Source organism: Monopterus albus, unplaced genomic scaffold (genome assembly GCF_001952655.1).
Source record: "Monopterus albus unplaced genomic scaffold, M_albus_1.0 scaffold23.1, whole genome shotgun sequence".
NCBI classification, from domain to species: domain Eukaryota; kingdom Metazoa; phylum Chordata; class Actinopteri; order Synbranchiformes; family Synbranchidae; genus Monopterus; species Monopterus albus.
The window spans coordinates 821,194-842,350 of NW_018127903.1; the positions used below are offsets into that span (position 1 = coordinate 821,194).

Here is a 21,157-nt window from a genome sequence, read left to right on the forward strand (position 1 = left end):
GCCCTCCAAAGTAATTCATGGTAAATGTGAGCTTCTTTGTAATCAATAGCTTGAAGATCAGTCAGCTCCCTTCTCACTGACTTCAACTCAAACATTCATTTGATTGACTGTGCTTTTTGTGGGGCAGTTTGTAGACTAACTTGTAACCTGTAAGGCACTATTTGAGGCAATAAAGTACAGTTTTAGTACATCTATAAACAAGGTATGTATTTTTTTTTGACCAGTCAAAATATAACATATGCCTACTCATCCTTTGTTTTGCTGATTTGTTAATATAACTGCCATTCTTCATCTGGTCTTCCTCCACTCTTCCCTCAGGTGGTGTTCTACATCCAGGACAGTGACAATGTCTATGGAGTTTTTCAGTTTGACCTGGCAAAAGAGCAAAGCATCCATAGCCAGCCTGAAGGCCGTTTCCTCTCACTAAATTTTCTGCGAGATAATGGCACACTGGGTGATGTGTCCATGACCCTCACTGCCCTCTACATTCCTGCAGGTCCAATAGACCCGACACTGGCCCATGACCAGGTTCTGAATGTTAGCAAGTCCATTAATGTGGTGTTTGCCCGTGAGCGGATGGTCCCTGTCATACTGCCCATCAGGAATGATGCCTTCCTGCAGAATGGAGCTCATTTCTTAATACAGGTAACAAGGCTAGAAACAAGATATAGAGTAATAAGTGGATGAAATATGATGTTTTTTTTCTACTGTTCATGACATTATGATTTTATTACCTTGTAATCCAAGCAGCACTTTGCTCTTATGTCCAAAAACCTGCTTTTATGGTTTATTTTTGCACTTTTGCCTAACAGTGCCAGCCCAGACTTTAAATGCTTCTTTTGCATGCCTTTTTCATTTTCTGTGGAGCTGTAATCACTGCACACACTCACATCCTCAACCCTTGCACAAAGAAAGAAGTGAATGTTGCACCGACAGGTCAACACATCTTTAAAGTGTTGAACAGAAATAACCAGATGGTGAAGAAGAGTTGTATCTTTGATAATATCTGTTATTATAGTAACAAAACATGCTTTTTTTGTGCTTTATCTCATACATGTCCCCTAGTGAGCCTATTTGGGCCTTATATTAATTGATTTGTTTTTTCTATTTTCCCTAGTTGAATAGCCTGAAGCTGGTTGATATCAACCCCCCGATTCCTTCAAACAGCCCTAGGTTTTGGGGACCTCTAAACCTGACCTTAACTGTCACTCCTGACATTGCTAACGGTGAAATTGGCTTCACGAGTAACACCACAGTGGTGCTTTATGAACCAGAGGACAGTAATACCAGCATGGTAAGATGTTACACCTGTTCTCAGCAGTTCAGCAACACTTTTTCACAGTTCATTATTATGTAAAACAGCATCTATGCTCACAGAGTGAATATTCTGTAAGTGCATGTATAAGAGAGGTTAATCTTAATAATTTTTGGTGCAGGTGAGCCTCTCTCTGCGCCGTGATGGGACAGATGGTCAGGCTATAGTGTTCTGGAGTCTTCAGCCAGTCGGAGCCAATCATCAAGATGTAACTGCTAATGATGTGAAGCCTTTAAGTGGGTCTGTTGTCTTCCTCTCCGGGCAGAGTGACGCGTCCATCAACCTCACTGTCATGGCTGACGATATCCCAGAAGTCAACGAGACCTTACTGCTCACTTTGGATAGGTACAGATAGTATACACAGGGAAAACTTCTACATAATATGTGTTCATTTTGGTAATTATCAACAAGATACATCAGGGCCTTTTTTCTGCCCTTAAGGTAACTGTTATACAGAAACCTTTGGAGTGTGAAACTGATATTATATAATTTTTTAGAGTCAACAAACGACACATGGGTCCAGTGGGATTTGAAAGGCTGAGTGGATGCTATCTCATCCCATCCCTCTATTGATTTTCTGGAGATATATGTGTGTGTGTGTGTATTTGTGATAGCTGTGATTTGGGGGTGGGTTCATCTTTTAGTCTATATTCTGACGAGAACGGCAGCTCTCTCCACTCTTCCCCTGCAGGGTGGAGACTGCACGCTTTATAGTGTACTTCGGGTAAGTGGAGAGTGAAGTGAACCTGGACCTTTTGTGTGGCATGAATCAGAACTTTGTTTTTCCAAGAGAAGGGCCTACTTCAGGATTTCTGGGGTCTTTGGTTGATGTGTGAACAAGGAGGATTGGGATGGGGTGGGTGATTCTGCGATGGTGTGGAAAAAAGGGAATCTTAAAGAGAGTGTTTGTTGGGAGTAAATAGAGAATCTTCTTTTTGTGTTTTGCTTTAATTTAACCAAGCTTGTTTATATACCCGTTTTAAGATGTTAGTGTTTGTATGCATGCAGTGCCTTGGCTGTGATTGTTTGTTTGGAGTGCTTCGTTCTCTCATGTTGTTGTCTCTAATTTAACTATTATGCAGTCCTTGCTTGGCTCAGCTTTTCTTAACATAGACACACACACATCCTTGTGGAGCAGTAAACATGCAGGCACACTGTTGATTGAAATTGTTATTAAGTCATCTAAACAGCAGGGCTTCAGTCAATAAGAAATGAGCATCACAGCCCAAGTGCAAGAAATGTTCGTGTCAGAGTTGTCATTTGCTTCACCATGAAGGTAACTTTATTTGCCTTGTATGCTTATACCAAAAGTAGCTCCACTGTCTTTAAAGGGGGTGTAATGACCAATGTTTAGCAAAATAAAAAAATCTCTTGCATTTTTTCCCTTTGTTTTGATCATGGTCACTCACTCCTATGACCTACAGTTATATGTGCATTTATGTGTATGTTCTCCAGGAGTAATGTTGAGAATCAGATCCTGAAAGCTGGCTTTACCAGCAGAGAGATTGTCATCATTGAGAACGATGACCCCGGAGGAGTCTTTGAGTTTTCCCCTTTCTCCAGAGGTCCATGGGTCATGAATGTAAGTCAGTGTTTGAAAATCAGCTACAAACAATGCCAGGTGATATGTATATTAAACCCAGCATGTTTTTATTTTATTATGTACATTTGTATATATTAAAATAAGGAGGGGGAGGCTGTCGAGCTGCAGGTGGTCAGAACCCAGGGACAGCTGCTGAAACAGCTGGTGCGATATGCTGTCGGGCCTTCTGGCAGCACAGAGTTTTATGGTGCCACAGGCATCCTGGAGTTTAAACCGCAGGAGAGAGAGGTGGTGGTGGCTCTGGTTGCAAGGCCTGATGGGGTACCTGAGGTAAGAATATAGTCAAAGCAGTGTGGACCTTTTGTGGTTATAAAACATCACTTTCCTTCAGAATAGGCCAGTTGGTTTTCATTTGGTAACAAACATGCCTGATTCTATTCTGTGTTCCTCTAAAATGTATCTAAGATTTAGTATTTGCTGGATTGTATAGCAGACTATAAGCAGAATGTTTTTGACCTGTTTTTACTATGTGAACTCTGTGTGTGTGTGTGTGTGTGTTTGTGTGTGTATACAGCTGGACCAGACGTACTCTGTGGTACTTAGCAGCCATGGCACTCCACCCAGTCGCCTAGGCAACCATAGGGAGGTCAACATCACAGTGCGGAAGAACGACGACCCCTTTGGGGTCATTGAGTTCATCCAATCAGGACTGACAGTGGCCATCAATGAAAGCAAAGGCAGCATAATGCAATGGGGTACTTGAAGTAACAGTCCATTAGATAATAGTGATACTTCTGCATGTCTAGTGGTGTCACTTTGACACATAAAATGGATCTAAATCGAGTGTATCACAGAATGTTTGAATGGATATGGGATGATCTGGGCTGTGAAAAAGTTTGTGCTTTAAATACATTTTATGTGCTAGTTTATTAAAATATGCACAAGTACAATTGTTTGCATGGTGTTTGTGTACTGCAAAATGTGTTTTTGGCAAAGAGATCATGCAGATAAACTAATACTTTGGTTGGCTTATAGAGCAGGATGTTTGGGCCACATATGTTGATGATGGAGACCAATGTTCAGTTTATTCACTCACTGTTTTAATATATAAATACATAATCCCTGTTTAATCTGCTTCTTTACAGCTGTATACCCTGTAGTAAGGAACAGGGGTCACTTTGGAGAGGTGTCTGTTTCATGGGTCCTGGAGCCAGCTCTGAGCAGAGATGTCAGCCCACTCCAGGGAAACATCACTTTCAGGGAGGGGGAATACCTGAGGAACCTCACTGTCTTCTCTGTGCCAGACGAGGTAAATGTAAAGTAGATTGTGTTATTGCTTTTTAAATTCATGAGACCAAATTTAAATATCATTTCCTAGTTTACATTTTTAATAACTTTTCATTTTAAGATCCCAGAGGACATGGAGAATTTCTCTATCACCTTGCTGAATGCTGCAGGTGGAGCAAGACTGGGAAACATACTAAATGCCAATTTACAAATTAATAAGAATGATGACCCCATTTACTTTTCTGGTAAGGATTTTGCTATATATGAAAGATCCTCTGAAAGATTATAATAGTAGTATATTATAGCTGGAACCATTCCCTCATCTTCGCTCTTTCTGGCTATCTTACTCTCACCTCAGAACCTGTTGTTGTGCGGCTTAAGGAAGGGGGGGTGGCCAACTTCACCATTCTGAGGGCAGGGCAGGCAGACTTTATTGCCACGGTGAGGTACAGAGTGGAGTACGGTGACGCATCACCAGGCGACCTCACCTTGCTGAGTAATGACATGTTGCTAGTGTATGATGTGGGTGAATGGATGAAGAACATCTCTGTGGCCGTGGAGGATGACGACATACCAGAGACTGATGAAGCTTTCTACATTGTTCTTTACAACACTACTGGTAAGTATGGGCTTCCTTTTAAACATGTACTGAATGTTTCTGAATCAGGACTTATGTCAGGTAATATAGTGAATGAAGCATATTGATTTATTTAACCAGTGAAACGATATGATCTGCATTCGGTCTCATTTTCAATGTGGCTCCTAATAGAAGAAACAGGAAATTTCACACCTTATCTCAAAATAACATCAGCCCTTCTTCCCTTTTCTTCTCTTGTCTTAATACCTGTTGTATATTTAAAGAGGAGAGTAGCTAGGTTATTTAGAATTGTCTGCGGTAGCACTCCTAATCCTAATTCTGTGTGTCAGGGATGGTAATGAAAGACCAGTGGGCCCCCAACAGAACCTTAATTACTAGACTCCAGACTTTCTAAGACAAAAAGACTGAGCACTCCACTGGCCTTTCTCTGTTTACTGATTGACACAGAGTAGACTCGAGCACGGGATAGTCCATAAAGAGGGATTGTGTTAAAAGTCAATAACCCTCATGTTAGAAGCCAGCCAAACTAATACTGGGTCCTTGAAGCTCTTTACCTTGCCTGTTTAATTATGAACAGATTTGCATGCTTATTGCATTATACTTGTAGTGTGGCAACTTGAACTCTGTGCCCCTATTGTTGTAATTATTTATTAATTTTGTAAATGTTTTAATATATAAAGATTAAAGTTTATTGAGGCTCGGTCCTTGGCTTTGTTCTCTTTAACCCCTTTGCTGAGGGAAGCCTCTTATTTTTTAATGAATAGGAAGCCCCAGCCTCCTGGGCTTGGTTGCCATAGTTAAGATGTGCTATGTTAATGAGACAGCCTCCCCCTATTGCATGAAATTTAGCATGACAATAACAATGTGACCGGTGCAGTCCATGCCAGTCCTTCTTGCATCTATTGTCTGTCTGTCTGTCAGTCATCCATCCATCCATCAACATGTAAATCCTGATCTACATTAGCCTGATAATGTGCATATGTACACAGGTGATGCTGTTGTGTATGGAGCACACACGACTACTGTGGTGATTGAGGCCAATGATGATGCCAATGGGATTTTCTCCCTGGAAGCCATAGAGAAACCTGTTGAAGAGGGCAAGACCAGTAATTTTTAGTAAGTCTTTACTTCATGTTGATTTTGTGCAAAACAAAGCATCCTAAAGAGTTTTACTGCGCATGCTGATTCTATTCATGTTTACTTTCAGAATAAAAGGTTTTTCCAACATCTCAACAAGACTCTTTAGTTGACATTTTGAAGAAATAAAGTTTTCACTTGTGTTCTACTGCTACTAAAACTCCTCTCCCCTGTCCCAGTGTCCTGCGTGCAAGGGGCCATTTTGGTAATGTTACAGTCTTCTGGCAGCTGTTTGCCAATGACTCGCTGACTCCTCTCAAGGGAAACGAACAGTTTACCAACACATCTGGTTCCATCACCTTCACTACAGGGGAACAAACCAAGCCGATCGTCCTAGAGGCTATCTCTGATAAGATTCCTGAGTTCAATGAGTTCTTTGTTCTCAGGCTGGTTAATATCTCAGGTGAGTTTAAGACACAAGTGATCTGTCAGATAGCATCACCACTAGACAAAAGTGGTTTTCTTCACTGATTGTGACTTTCATTGTTTAGGTTCCAAAAATTACAGAGAAGTATGAATTCCATTTATAATTTTTATCAAGAACACTTTAGCTCTTGTCTAAATTTTTTTTAAGGTGGTTACCCAGGGGAAGGTGGACGACTGGCTACGTCTTCACTGAATGCCTCAGTTCTCATCCCTTTCAATGATGACCCATTTGGTGTCTTTGCCATTGCTGATAACAATCTGGACCAAGAAGTAGCTGAAGATGTACTCTCAAAAGATAGTATGGCTGATGTCACTTCCTTCACCATCCTCCGACAGCAGGGTACTTTTGGTGACGTGCGGGTTGCCTGGGAGATCTATTCTGGCAGCTTCCCAGAGGGCCTGCCCATGATGGATGACCTGCTCCTTCTAGCCTCTTTCCCAGATAAGGTTGAGCTCAGGCCTTATGACAGGAGACCCCACTCAGCCACAGACACGTGGTTTTTCTCTGGGCAACCAGGAGCTTATGGGACCATCTCCCCTGAAGATGGGCCTGCTGCTGTTGGCAATTTCAGCTTTTCTGCCTGGCTAGTTCCCAGACCAGACACTGATGGCTTCTTAGTCTCCAAAGGAACCAGGAATGGGACATTGTATTATGGAGTGAAGGTCCTCACTAATGAGTCTTATGTCACAGTGATGCTACACTATACATTAATAGGATCAAACAGTACTCAGGTGGCCTGGGCCAGTGCTGAGAAGTTTCTAGAGGATAATGCCTGGTTACAAGTCATCATTACTGTTGCTGATGGGTTTATTGAGTTCTTTCTGGATGGGAACCCTATCCCTGGTGGGCTGAAGAGCATCAAAGGAGAGGGCATTGCTGATGGTGAGTTGCTCAGTTAGAGAATTACTAAACATAGCATAGTGACAAGGGGCAGGTTGTTGATCATACATCACATGCTAGCTTGTTACAATCAGCTTGTTTCTGTAGCTCCTATTTGTCAGTACAGTTTATCTGTCTCCAGCATAGTTCATGGCTTTTGAGCATTTTACACATGACGTTGTGGTTTACCAATGCACTGTAATGCTGAGCACCAAAATGTCATTTTTTATATATATTGATGCATTTATAGATGACATTTTGCTAACTGTCATTCAACCTAATACTACCAATTTATTTGAATGCTAAGCTGTGACACATGTTTGTGTGTGTGTGTATGTGTGTGAGAGAGAGAAGGGGATTTCAAGTTTCTTTCTCATTGTGCACATTCTCTCAAACACACACACTTTGCATGGCAGGGACTAGCATCTGATCTTTATGAGGAAGGAGAGTTCCCACAGTATGAGTGTGTAAACATGTTTAGTTCCACACAATGTAATACCAGGACACACATACTACATGTGCACCTACTTCTCACTCGCCTCCTCGTTGTTCAGGACAACTGTGACTCTGCAATGCTTGAGTGACTGCTTTGCCTCAGAACTGCTGGGTATTCTTTCTGCTAAAGCAAATTATTTGACATCTTCTTCTTATTGACTCTCATTAATGGAAACAAATGTAGCAGCTTGTATTGAACCAGACACTCTCACTGGGGAAATATCCTGATGGCTCTTTGCTTAACTTGAGTCACATTACATATATAAGTACATAACCATCATTTGTGCCAACCAAATTTGTCAACCTGTTAACAGTAACATTATTTTATGTCCCTCATTATTATGATGGTACAGGTCATCATCTGGGTCAAATAAGTCCTGCTCTCAAGCCAACTTACAGACTCACTCACCAATATGAAATTAATGAATTGTTATTTTCCAAAATAAATTTGTCACACTAGGACTTTTAATTCATGTAAACATACTGTATAATATAATGCAAACATATAATATTATTACACTTCAAAAGGTGAAAGCTTCAGTAATTAAGAATATGAATCAGTATTTTATAAAACCATGTCATGCAATATATAAAATATAAATATTGTATTATTATTATTATTATTATTTGGTTTTTCTGTTTCAGGGCCTGCATCGGTATTTATTGGGTCAGATACTGAGGGCAAACAGCTCTATACAGGCCTGCTCCAAGATGTTCGCTTGTATCGTACTAAGCTCAGCCGCAGTCATATCCGCGAGCTTCACGCCCAGCCTCCTAAGACGGACCTGCGTAACATCTCAGGTTACCTGTGGTACTGGCAGGAGGAAAGGCAGAAGTCATTTGTGGTAGAGGTCAGGGATGATAATGAGGAGGAGGGAGAGGAGGTCTTTTATCTACAGTTGGTGGCAGTGCGGGGTGGAGCCCGCCTCTCCCTCCCCAGACCCACTGCCATTTTGCGGGTCATGAAGAGTGACAATGCCAATGGACTTTTTGGATTCACCGGTGCTTGCATACCTGATGTAAGTGTCATTGAGTATTTCTGTAAGTACCTCACTGTGCTACAATTATGGCAGAAATGATTTTATTGTAAACCACACTGCCAATCAAGTACAAATTATGTATCTTCTGAAGAAGCCTGTATCTAAATGAAAATTATTACAGTGGCATTTGTCAGTGTCGTCACACAGTCGTGTCTACAGAGACAATATGCACAGAATCACATGCAATGTAAACCCACTGGTTTGTCGGTCTCTGTCCTGCTGCATATTTCATCACTCTTCATGCCTGGCTGCAGGAAGAGCACTCTGTCCCGTTTTATTAGAATTGGAAGCGTGGGCTCTCATGGTGGCCCCTCTCAGGTAACGTGACAGCTGGTGAGGCTGCAGCAGGTCTGCCTGTCAGGGCATTTTTGTAGAAGTGTTTCAGGAGTTCCGTCATGAAACGGGAGACCTTGGTCCTCATTCAGCACAACAGGTGGCAGGGCTGGGGATGGCATTCCATCAGAACTAGAAGATCTTTATACCATGGACCCTTTAGAGGCATGTTTAGTAGAGGCATGTGGGCTATCGGGTGCTCTTGAAATCACATTGATACTGCTGGAATTAGGACCATTAATATAGTTCTTAAGAGTAGATAAATTACTAAAAGCACAAGTGACAACAGTTAGATGAATGTAATATTACAGTAGTTCTGAATTAATTGCATTTTATTTGCTTGTCCACATAGACCACTGAAGAGGGATCCACTATCTCTTGTGTGATTGAGCGTATGCGGGGATCTCTGGACCATGTTTATGTCAACTACACTGTTACCCAACTGGATAGCTTGGATAGTAAGAAGCCAGCCTATCAGGATTTTGCTAATGCCACTGGAGCTGTGCTTTTCATGCCTGGACAGCGCTCTGAGGTGTGTGTACAGTGTGTGTGTGTGTGTGTGTGTGTGTGTTTGTGTAAGCCACTCAACGGCTGGACCTGTATTAATGTAATCTAAGCACCTCTGAGTTTATCCAGGATCACACAGAGCACATTAACTCAGAGGGTAAAAACAACAGTGATATACTACGGGTGCACTGTATTTACACACTGGCATATTGAATGAAAAGATGTGTCCAGTTTATGAGCAGTATTTTATAGTCACCCAGTTGTAATGTTTCTTGATCACCAGCCCCACCTAGTGGTTGGTTGATTGTGAACTTACTAATGGGTCAACAGGTGTCCGTTGTCACTAGACTAGACACTATGACCACATTTTAACAGAAAACAAAAACAGTCATATTACCAGCTATTCTAAATCAAGCACTTATTATGGGATGAATGATAAACAAGGGTGCAGCCTCGACAGAAAATAAAACAAATGTATGCACATCTTTCTGTTAGGTGCTGAACCTGTTGGTGTTGGATGATAACGCTCCCGAGCTGGTAGAGTCATTTCAGGTCACACTGGTGTCAGCAGAGTCCGGTGATGGCAAGCCAGGCTCCACCCCCACCAGCGGTGCAAGCATCGACCCAAATAGCTCTGTTAGCACTGTCACTGTCAAAGCCAGTGACCACCCCTATGGTACGCTCACATGCCCAAAGGCCAGTATTGTTGTACAATCAGTGTTGCTATTTTCAGCAATAAGTGACCTGTGGTTATAAGATTATGTTGTCACAAATACAAGTGCAGTCTCCTCTCCCATTCTTTCTTTTCTGTGCATTATTCCTCCCCCACTCCCCACATTCCTACTTACATCACACCTGTTCTCTCCTTCTCGTTCCATTCTGCCCTGTTTCCTTTCTTCTGGCCATCACTACCACACACACACACCCTTCCCTGATCTAGGCCTGCTGCAGTTTCAGACCACCCCCCCAGGGGATGGGTTGATCTCTCCAGCATTAGAACCCGCCCACATTACTGTTGCTGAGGAAATTGGACAAGTCCATCTGCAGGTGGCCAGGGCCCAAGGCCTTTTGGGAAGGGTTATGGTAGGATACAGGACAACCCCCTTCACAGCATCCAGTCCTGAGGATTACAAGGTTACTTTCCACTGAACTCTTTAATTTTACTGATGCATGCTCACCAATCACATATTGATAAACTAATATGCAGATGAAGAGGGAATACATAAGGCCTACTTGCCTAGTTTCCTGTTTCTCTGTGCTTTACTTGACAGGACTCAGAGGGTATGCTGGACTTCCTTCCAGGTGAGAGGTTGAAGATCATCAATGTGACCATCACAGATAACTCTGTCCCTGAGTTGGAGAAGATTTTTAGAGTGGAGCTCTACAGTGCTGATGAAAAAGGTGAGAAATTTTATCACAGAATTATGATGCTAAAAATCAAGACAACTTTGTTTTGTTTTTTGTCATTGATTGAATTAGTTTGAACTGAACTGACCCTGTATTCTGCCCTGCGGTTTTTGTGTGCTGTGCTTCCTCACATCTACCGACCTACTTGACTACCTACCCACCTGCCTTCCTATTTGCCCTTCAATCTCTACTCTTCTGGTGTGATTCTAACCTGTTGTGACACTTGTTGGATCATCGTGTGTGATCCAACAGTGGATCAGCTTCTGAATAGTGAAGGAAGTGGTAGTGGGGAGAGTGACTCTGACTTCCTCCCTCCATCCTATTACCACCATAGTAAGTATCCCCCTCCTTTAATCTTCCTTCACACTTGATCATTTAGTATCTTTCAGCACAGCTTTGTGTCTATACATGCACACACACGAATGATGTGTGTGCATGCACACAAATTTGTGGTTTAGTGTGTGTGCTATTTACATTGTACTATGACCCCTTTGAGAAGTACCCTAGGAGAGCAATGTGGGAAAAGCAAATAGCCTTGCACAGGCAGTATGGGAACGTGGTTGACATAAAGTGTCAGGGGGCCAAGTGTTTTAAACTCAGTTTGGACTGCTCTCACCTAGAAAGAAATAACCTCAACACACTGTATGTAGATTCCATCTCAGTCTGATGCTCTTGTCCATAATATTACTTTATGTATTAATAAGATGGTGTGCATTATTATTGGACTGTTTATCAAAATCACTGGCTTCATTAATTAAATGATGGTGGTCGCATTTCCAGTCACTCCTTTTTGTCCTCTGGGTATTTTTCACTGAGTTCAAGCTAAAACTCAAAATGTTACACTAAGAAGTGATATAGGGTCTTCATATCTGATCTTTTGTGTGTAGCCAGCTTAGGTGTTGCATCCCGCATCACAGTGACCATCGCTGCTTCTGATGATGCCCATGGAGTTTTTCAGTTTAGACCTGAATCCCTGTCTGTTAGTGCAACAGAACCTGAGGATGGACGCAGCTCTGTGGTCCTGCAGGTCAGTGTAATACACAGTTTAAAAATGAAAAAATGCCCAGTGAGGCTCAAGGAGATAGGTGTTTATAGTAACTAAGATGTTAATGCCACTCATATACAAAATTTGTCATGTCTTTTAAATACAGTTTATGGTCGAGTATTCTTCTCTTTTTGTTCATGCTCAGGTGGGTCGGTCCTTTGGTGACCTCTCCAATGTAACTGTGTACTGGGAGGCTGATCCCAGCTCTGAAGGGGAGCTCATCAGCAGATTTGGAAACATCACCTTTGGCATTGGTCAGACATCAGGGAACATTATCATCAATGTGGCCCAGGATGAAATCCCTGAGTTGGACAAGAATTTCACCGTGTCTTTGGTTAACACTTCCCATGGTCGCCTAGGTGTCCAGACATCTGCTACTTTGACTGTGTTTGCCAGTGACAGTCCTTATGGTGTTTTTGTATTTAAAAATGTAACAAAGTCTGTCCGACTTCCTGAAGCTGACTCACATGTCTCCCTCACCATCCTGCGACAAAGAGGCCTGATGGGTCAGGTAAAAGGTTTAGAAACTTAATAGGCATTATAGAAATTAAAGCCAGATATGATTGTCTCATTGACTTAACAAGTAAAGCAGATGTGGTAGATGTATCAAATTATATGATATTTGCCAATTTTAATTTCTTTAGGTCCAGGTTTCGTACGAGACATTAAATGAGGCAGATCCGGAACCCTACATGACCCCTGGGGTGGGCCGAGCCACTGAGGGGCGAGATTTTGTTCCCCTCCGGGATTCTGTTGTGTTCTTGGCCAATCAGAGAGAAGCAAACATCACCCTTCATGTGCTGGATGACGAGGATCCAGAAAGAGATGAGACGGTATTTGTGAAGTTAATCAACGTTCAACTTATCAAAGGAGAGCAGGAGAGGCTCGGTGAGACACTGACACTCCTCATGAGTGGGAGAATTTACTTTTCCTGAAAGATCATTTGATACTTCATGATACTTTAATGACACTTCGATCATACTACACTAAACCAATTAAATATCCTCTTACTGTTCCTTGTAGTTTCTAGTTCCCCTTCTCTGGGCCCCAGCACTGACATTATAGCCCAGGTAATAGTTGAGGCCAGCGACAGTGCGTTTGGAGTCCTCCAGCTGTCGACTTCTGCTGTCAGTGTGGCTGAGCATTACGTTGGGCCCATAATAAATGTCACCCGTGTAGGAGGGATTTTTGCTGATGTATCTGTCAAGTTCAGAGCAGTGCCTGTGACCGCCAGAGTCAGTAAGTGTTGTGCATAGAGTGTGGATTTGAACATTTCTCTCTCAGCGATTTTTGTGCGTGAGCAGGCTGGCCATGTTTACCTTTGTGTATAATTTTACAGGTGAAGACTACAGCGTAGCCTCCACTGATGTGGTCCTTCTAGAAGGGGAGTCCAGTAAATCTGTACCTATCTATGTCATTGATGATGTGGTCCCTGAGCTGGAGGAGACCTTTCTCATTGAGCTGATCAACCAGACCACTGGGGGTGCTGTCCTGGGGGAGCTCACACATGCCACCATCACCATACTGCCTTCTGATGACCCTTTTGGTGCCTTTGGTTAGTAGGCATTATTTAGGAAAAGTTTTAATCTGTTTACCTTATTTTAGACTATTTCTAATTGCTAAGCAAAGTCTTCACTTGATTTCATTTTTCATTTACATAGTCTTCCAGGCTGTCCCAGTTACCATTGTAGAACCAGAATCTAACTCCACTGAAGTCACGTTTCCTATAGTCCGTAATGCTGGTACTATTGGCACAGTGGTAGTCCAGTGGCAGGCCACTGTCAATGGTAAACTAGCAGTGGGAGATATCAGACCCACATTGGGAGAGGTGAGATTTGCTCCTGGTGAGACCATGAAGATGCTCCGAGTGGAGGTTTTGGCTGACGATGTACCTGAAATCACTGAGGTACGAAGCTGACAGTGAAAATGCCATTGTGAATCACGTAAAATGATAATTCCTTTGAAATATGCTGCATTTTAGCGGTATTGTCTATTACTGTATTTCTGTCTCTTCTAGATAATTAAAGTCGAGCTTACTGGTGCCAGTAATGGAGGAAACCTTGGAGCCGATACATCAGTTAACATAATAGTGCCTGCCAATGACAACCCATATGGGACAGTGTACTTTGAACAGTCCTTTTACCGGGTCCAGGAGCCACTGGAGGGTGTTTATAGTGCCAATATCACTGTCCTCCGAAGGTATTTTTAATTATTGTTTTCTTCTGGAATACTGTTTTTTTTTAGTATTTATGTATTACTACTACTACACAAATTAAACCGCCTTTTCCAATCTACTGTCTTTTCTCTGTCAGAGGTGGTCACTTTGGTCGCTTGGAGATTGTGTACAGCACCTCTGATATTGACATTGTTGGCTTGGCTCAGACTAATGGCCAGAAACTGCTGATGTACTACAACCCTCCAAAACCAGGTGTTCCATCCACTGCCCCCTTTATGACAGTCAACATCACTGGTCAGAGAGATCCCCTGGATGCATGTGCTGCTGCTTGCCTGAGAGACCGTGCCTGTCAGGCCTTCTCTCTGTCATCAGTCGTGACCCCCCCATCCTGCACTTGGGTGACTTCAGGGGCTGACCAGCTGACCTCTAAATCTCAGGTTATGACTTATGTGAAAAACGTCACTGCAGCTACTGTCCTGTTCAGTGCCCAGGCTGTGGCAGGGAGCGATTACACTTCGGTGACAGCTCAAAGTGCCTTCATGGAAGATGGTTCAGGAGTCGCCAACCTCACGGTGCCAATCTTGTCTGATACATTCCCCGAGGTGGATGAAAGATTTTCTATACAGATCTTAAAGGTAAAACCCAATCATATATGTACAGTTTATTGCCATGTGTTATTTATGGTTTGATTTGTTTTACATGCATTTTGTTTTACCAAACAAAATTGTCAAACTGTGTAACAAATAAAAGTGCTATGTCTTGTTTGAAGGTAGAGCTGATAAATCTGACTGTGGCACAGAAGAACCTGCCCTCAATTGGCCAGCCAGACAATGCTGTGGTGATCATAGGGATGAATGGAGATGCATTTGGTGTATTTTTGATATACAGCCTCAATCCCAGTGCCACTAACAAGGGGCTCTATCTAGAAGTTCAAGAAGAGCCTGGGGTTGTGGTGCCCCTAGTTATAGAGAGGAGAGGAGGGAACGTGGGAACTGTCACGGTAGAGTGGAAATTTGTTGGAGGAAAGGCTACACCAGATGTTGACTTTACTGGAACTGGGGGGACTCTGGTCTTTGATGGTATGTAGATTACTCACTGATTGGCAGAAGTATGTAGTTTTGTAATTCTCTATCAAGAATTATGTTAAACCCAAATCTTCTCTGTATGAATTATTTGGGACAATGTCCTGTAGTGTATCTTTGGGTTCTTAACATGACATTTAATAGTGAGGGGAATTGAAAGAACTTTAGGATGTGGGCTTAACCAGTGTTGAATGCATTTTATTCTCTGTGTCTGCAGGTGATCTGAAGAAGACAATAGAGATAGTAATCAGAAATGATATTATGCCAGAGGACAATGAGAGCCTTTTGATCGGTCTTGTTAATACAGAGGGAGGAAGTAGAATCCTGCCCAGCTCTGACACTGTAACCATAGTGATACTGGCTAATGATAATGTGGCTGGAATAGTAGGATTCCATCCAGCGTCACGTTCTGTCATCGCCAGAAAAGGTGGGTAGTTATCTGTAATTAATTTGCAAGTCTGTGGGGCATCTAGTCACCGAATGGTCAAGGCACATACAACAAAACTGCTTCGTCCACGATTCAAGTCCCTGCTGGTGGAACCTCACTTCCTGTCTCCTTGTAGAATGTCAGCTATCAAATCAAGGCAAAAGTGCTTATAGCAAGTACATTGTCACAGCCATATTTTATATTCCAAATTCTTTCCTCTGTCCTTGTCAATAGAAATGTGTAATTATGTACGAGTGCGACTGTAAGAGAAGGCACTGATAATAATAGCATGCAGCAACAGGTGCGCTCTGTGATTTTCTGTTAATATGATTAAATTATTTAGGCATGAGTGGTTGAAGTTTCCCTGAGTAGACTCCATAAAACTAGAGACCTTGACTTTCGTCTGCTGGTGTCTCCATGTTTGCAAACCTACGTACAGTATATTTGAACTGAGATACTGGTCATCTACAAATTCACAGTTCAGATTAATTTATAACTTTTACATTTCATGATTCCATTATTGCATTACATTTTATCACATATTCCCAGTCAAGAAACAGGGTCACAATAAAGACAGCACTTCAGATTACTCTTAAGTGCTAGGGCTGACTGTATTTTATTTCATATTACAGGTGAGAGACTAAGCTTATTAGTGTTGAGAACTGCTCCGGGTCTGGGTAGTGTCACAGTGGACTGGACTTTACAAGGGCATCTTGTACACCAGACCTTCACCAAAACCTCAGGGACGCTGTTCTTTACTGAGGTAAATGCTAGATGCACATCACTTGGACAGTTTATTGCAGGATCATGGCTGAACACATTTACTGTACTTTGACACAATATGCTGTTATTGTTGTTCTTCTGTGTGGAGACAAAGAGCTGTAATTTGGTATCTCCAGTAGTAATTGTGTATTTGGGGTGTGTCTCCTACAGGGAGAACTCAATGGTACCATAGTCCTACAGATTCTCGATGATGCCACACCAGCGGACAAAGATGAATACAAAGTTTCCCTGTCCAACATACAGACTTTTGGTAATGCATCTGCTCTTAGTATCTTCGCGGTGGATAATTTTGCATGAAATCTTTGCGAAGAATCCGCAAATACCTAAAAAAAACTCTCGTTCCTTCCCCACAGGTGTTGTAGTGACAGGCCATGCAGCCCTGGATGTTCAGGGCAGTGAAGCGGTGCTTACTGTGGACACCAGCAGTAAGCCTTATGGGCTGCTGTCCATTGCCTCGTCATCCCTCAGGGTGATCACACAGGAGCGGAACCAAACTGTGAACATCTATGTCAACAGAGAGTTTGGAGCCTCAGGTACTGTAAGTGGGCTTAAGTATGAACACAGAAATGTGTATTTTATGAATGGGTTCCTTGTTAATTCAGCCATTTAATTACTAAAGTATAGGTTAACTGTAATTATTTGCCTTGTAACTGTTATTATACTTAAATGTTTGTACAGGAGCAGTGAATATCACCTATGAGGTTATGAGAGGCTCTCTACAAAACCTGTCCCAGTTAGAGGGTGCTCTTGCTGAGCCAGGACAAGACTTCATCTCTGGTACCGGTTCTGTAATCCTTCAGGATGGACAGACTTCTGTCGCTATTCCTGTTACCATACTGGAGGTAAAGCCTGTCTATCTTCCATTTCATTTGTTTGACCATCAAACTAAATGCCTAAGATGAAAGTTCAGACAAGAATGGTTTTAACATACAGTCATGGCATGATTTATCCATTCACTGTGTGTTATGTGTGTTATGTTTCTTTTTTTACTTTTTTCTATCGCTAAGATGTACCTGGTTCATTTGTTTCTTTTTTACTTTTTTCTGATCGCTAAGATGTACCTGGTTCATTTGTGGAAGTGCAATGTTAACATTTTCCAGCAAAATGATAAAATTATTATTTGTTTTCTGCCAATACAAGCTCTTATTCAGTCTCAGGTGCAAACCATACTTCTACAAAGCAGATTTGTCTGCCTGTGGAATTTAAATATTTTTCTTTTCATTTGTTTTATTAGGACGACATTCCAGAGGTGGAAGAGTTCTTCCTGGTCAAGATAACATCAGCAGTACTCATCACGACTCTTGCCACTGTTCCCCAACTAGGTATGGAGTAATTTAGCAACTTCAAGCTGATTTATTTTATCTTCTTTGGCCATCACAGACAACTGTGCCATTACAGTACTTGTACAATGGTTTCTGTAATTTTATGAAACCACTTTCCTTTGTTTCAAAAATATACAATTTGCTTACAGTTTGCTCTGTTTAATGAGAGATCGTGTATTGCAGTCAACGTTGTAGTTGACTGTTCAAATGCACCATTAAAAAGCTTAGTATTTCCTGCTACTGCTTTTACATAATCCAAGCCCCACAGTCCAATTTATGAATGAGTAACTTTAGAAAGTGATGAGTAGACAGAATACTACAGGCAGAGCAGCACTTGGAGGCTCCCAGAATACTACTGGCCCTTCTGCCTACAGACACACAGTAAACACATGGCTGTTCTTTTGGCAGCAGTCATTATGTGGCTTGGATGGTGAGACTGAAGCTTTCCATGATTGAGGAGGCCTGGGGATTTGGTGGGAGCCAACTAGCACTGTGTGGTGACGAGAGAGAAAGCCAAACTAAACCCATAGTTGGCCTCCCAGTGTTTTGGCCATAGTCAATTGGAGAAGCCTGTTCAGGTGGTCATAAATCAGTCCACCCAAACGACTTGGATACTTGGCCTCCCAAGCCACTTTCAGGAGATGCTTCTTAGCTGTAATCCTTTGCTCAAATGTGCCATGACAAAAGTTAGATTCTCTACAGTTTCCTCTTGCATAGCTGGCTGTCAGTGCACTGTAGGTGCGACCCTGCTGTTAACGATATTAAACTTTTCACTAAAGCTATCGAGTCTAAAGCTTTTCCTGTTTCCTCTTTGCATGTTGTTTTTTCCTCAGACACCCAAGGTCTGGTGGCAGAGGTCAGTATTGCCGCCAATGATGGAATCAGAGGAGTCATTGAATGGACAAACACCATGTAAGGAAACCATCCAATAAACAACACATTTCTTATTCTGATTTGCACATGCTCTAATTAAAATGTGTTTTGTTTCTGCATCTTAATATGCTCTCATTTCCAGGTATGAAGTGAATGAAACAATGGGGATACTGACTCTAGTGGCCTACAGGAACAAGGGCACGCATGGAAATGTCTCTCTTTTCTTATATGCTCAGAACCTAGAAGCTCAGCAGGGACTGGACTACAATATCAGCGAAATGGTCAGCTATACACAGTATTCAAACATCATACACAGAATCACAGAGTCAGACTGTATATACCTAAGCTTGTAGTAGCATTTATATTAAGAAGGGCTAAGTCAAGGGCAACTGGACATTTCACCTCTCATCCAAAAGGACTCCTCAGTTCTGAAGCAGATGAACTGTAGTAAATTTCTGGAAGAGACCTGAAAGATCCTTAAGAACCTAAAGCAAGTCTAGTTGTGTTTGACTGAGCCCCTCTGAATATACAGTACCATGATGTGAATGACTGAGTCTTCACCAGGCATGTAGTAGCATAAACCTTTTAAACTGAAACCTCCTCTGTCCACCCAGATGCTCCATTTCGTTGATGGTGAAAGGCATAAGTTTGTAGAAGTGCAGATCATTGATGACACCATTCCAGAGGGAGCTGAGAGATTTCAGCTCATCCTGTCCAAGCCTTCCCCTGGACTGGAACTGGGCATCAATACCACAGGTAGAGAGAAGTGCAGAACAGAATGCAGCAGGAGGTCTGAAATTTCAAGGTCAAACTGCATGAGACAGTGGAACATAAGCTTTCCAGTGCATGTTTAGTTAACATATATAAAATGTGCAGTTCATAGTCAAGAGAGGGTTAGTTAGTTTTCATAAATTAACACAATTTGAGATAAAATTTGTCTTATTACCATAGCATGAAAAATACTTGTTTCTGATTGACTGGCAAGTTTAATGGGATTTTTAAAATCCTATATCAGAACACCTCATAAACGTTGACAAAAATTAGTATGATATTAACTCAGCAAACTTTATTTAACATAAGAAATGGTATAATATAAAGGTAATGGTATATGTTACATTACTCTAAGCACAGAATGATGGTTTATTCTTGTCCACCCAATACTATATGTATGTAACTATGATATTATTTTCTTTTTTTTTTTAAATAGCAACCGTGAATATCCTGGCCAGTGATGATGGACATGGTGTCATTTCTTTTAACACCAGCGAGCATTTCTTATTAAAAGAGCCCACATCTGTGACAGGTCTGAGTGAGACTGTGGCCCCCCTGTACGTGGTCCGGAACCCTGTGGAAGGCACATTTGGCACTGTAACTGTTCAGTTTACCATCACTGATGCTAACAGCAGCCTAGCAGAGGCTGATTTGATGCCAGCACAAGGGTTTGTGGTACTGGAGGATGGAGTCAGATTTAAGGTTAGTAGTCAGTACTTGTTTGAAATATTAATTTCAAAACTGTTGTGTGTTTGAAACAGCATAGACATTTCTTGATTTATCAGAAGTTCTTTAGTCCCATCTGTGTTGTTTCAGATGCTGGAGATCTGGGCGGTACTGGACGCTGAGCCTGAAGTGAACGAAACCTTCACAGTGACCCTGTCTAACCCAACAGGAGGTGCACGACTGGGTGACCAGCTGCAAAATTTCATCACTGTCCTGGAAAACCTGGCTCCTTCTGGCTTATTCCGCATCAGACCTACTCTCAACAGGTCTCAACATAGTACCAAAAGGATCAGAAACAATTGCAGTATACAGTATCATGTCATATGTGCTGTATGTGCAGCTGTGAAAATGTATACAAATTCAAGGGCACACACAAACATGCAAAAACTTGTGTATGTAGTCTTACTCACTGTGTTTTTTTCTATGCAGAACAAACACAGTAGTGGTTGCTGATGAAGGTGCCAGAACAGTCTTCCTTACCGTGTCTCGCAGTAATGGTCTGGAGTCAGCCGTCAGCGTGGAATGGGAAACACAGTCTGACACAGCTGTTGCTTCTAGTGAGACCAATCTGTGTGTTAATCAGTGTCACCCCAACCTCCTGAATGCTCATGATAAACTCCTTCCTTTTCTTCTGTTGTTTCTTCAAGTTTCCTTTTCCTCCACTGTGATTCAGATTTATTTAATTTTTTTTACTTCCTTCTAGAGGGTCCCGTCGCAGTGATGGGTGTTTACCAGAGCTTTGAGGACAACCCCACCTCTGCTTGGTGCTCTCTTCTGGAGGGGCCTTCCTTCATGGCTGTGAAGCTGGACAGGAGGCCCACTCTTGGATCCTTCCACACCTGGGCCACTCTGTATCAGTGGCGAGGTGTTTTTGTGCCAATACAGGTAGGCCAACAACAGCATGTTCCTACTGTAAACACATACAATTGAGAGTGAAATCAAGTATGAACTGGATTAGCAGTGAGCCCTAATAATGAGCTTGCT

At 42.1% G+C, this 21,157-nt stretch overlaps 1 protein-coding gene across 1 annotated transcript in view; it reads left to right on the top strand.

The window, feature by feature from the left end:
* adgrv1 (adhesion G protein-coupled receptor V1) overlaps positions 1-21,157 on the top strand; it is a 95,170-nt gene that overhangs the window by 19,602 nt on the left and 54,411 nt on the right. The window contains 40 exon segments of the mRNA XM_020594633.1: positions 319-645; positions 1,118-1,294; positions 1,437-1,660; positions 2,771-2,897; positions 3,003-3,188; positions 3,433-3,613; positions 4,004-4,167; positions 4,267-4,390; positions 4,504-4,764; positions 5,733-5,859; positions 6,060-6,283; positions 6,455-7,189; positions 8,327-8,700; positions 9,407-9,586; positions 10,057-10,237; positions 10,502-10,695; positions 10,833-10,962; positions 11,221-11,301; positions 11,856-11,995; positions 12,159-12,524; positions 12,658-12,901; positions 13,037-13,252; positions 13,353-13,568; positions 13,675-13,919; positions 14,031-14,212; positions 14,326-14,824; positions 14,959-15,268; positions 15,489-15,698; positions 16,331-16,461; positions 16,632-16,731; positions 16,835-17,014; positions 17,160-17,323; positions 17,716-17,803; positions 18,637-18,715; positions 18,819-18,957; positions 19,291-19,432; positions 19,884-20,149; positions 20,264-20,439; positions 20,603-20,730; positions 20,877-21,058. Of these exon segments, the coding sequence (XP_020450289.1) occupies positions 319-645; positions 1,118-1,294; positions 1,437-1,660; positions 2,771-2,897; positions 3,003-3,188; positions 3,433-3,613; positions 4,004-4,167; positions 4,267-4,390; positions 4,504-4,764; positions 5,733-5,859; positions 6,060-6,283; positions 6,455-7,189; positions 8,327-8,700; positions 9,407-9,586; positions 10,057-10,237; positions 10,502-10,695; positions 10,833-10,962; positions 11,221-11,301; positions 11,856-11,995; positions 12,159-12,524; positions 12,658-12,901; positions 13,037-13,252; positions 13,353-13,568; positions 13,675-13,919; positions 14,031-14,212; positions 14,326-14,824; positions 14,959-15,268; positions 15,489-15,698; positions 16,331-16,461; positions 16,632-16,731; positions 16,835-17,014; positions 17,160-17,323; positions 17,716-17,803; positions 18,637-18,715; positions 18,819-18,957; positions 19,291-19,432; positions 19,884-20,149; positions 20,264-20,439; positions 20,603-20,730; positions 20,877-21,058 (8,400 nt within the window).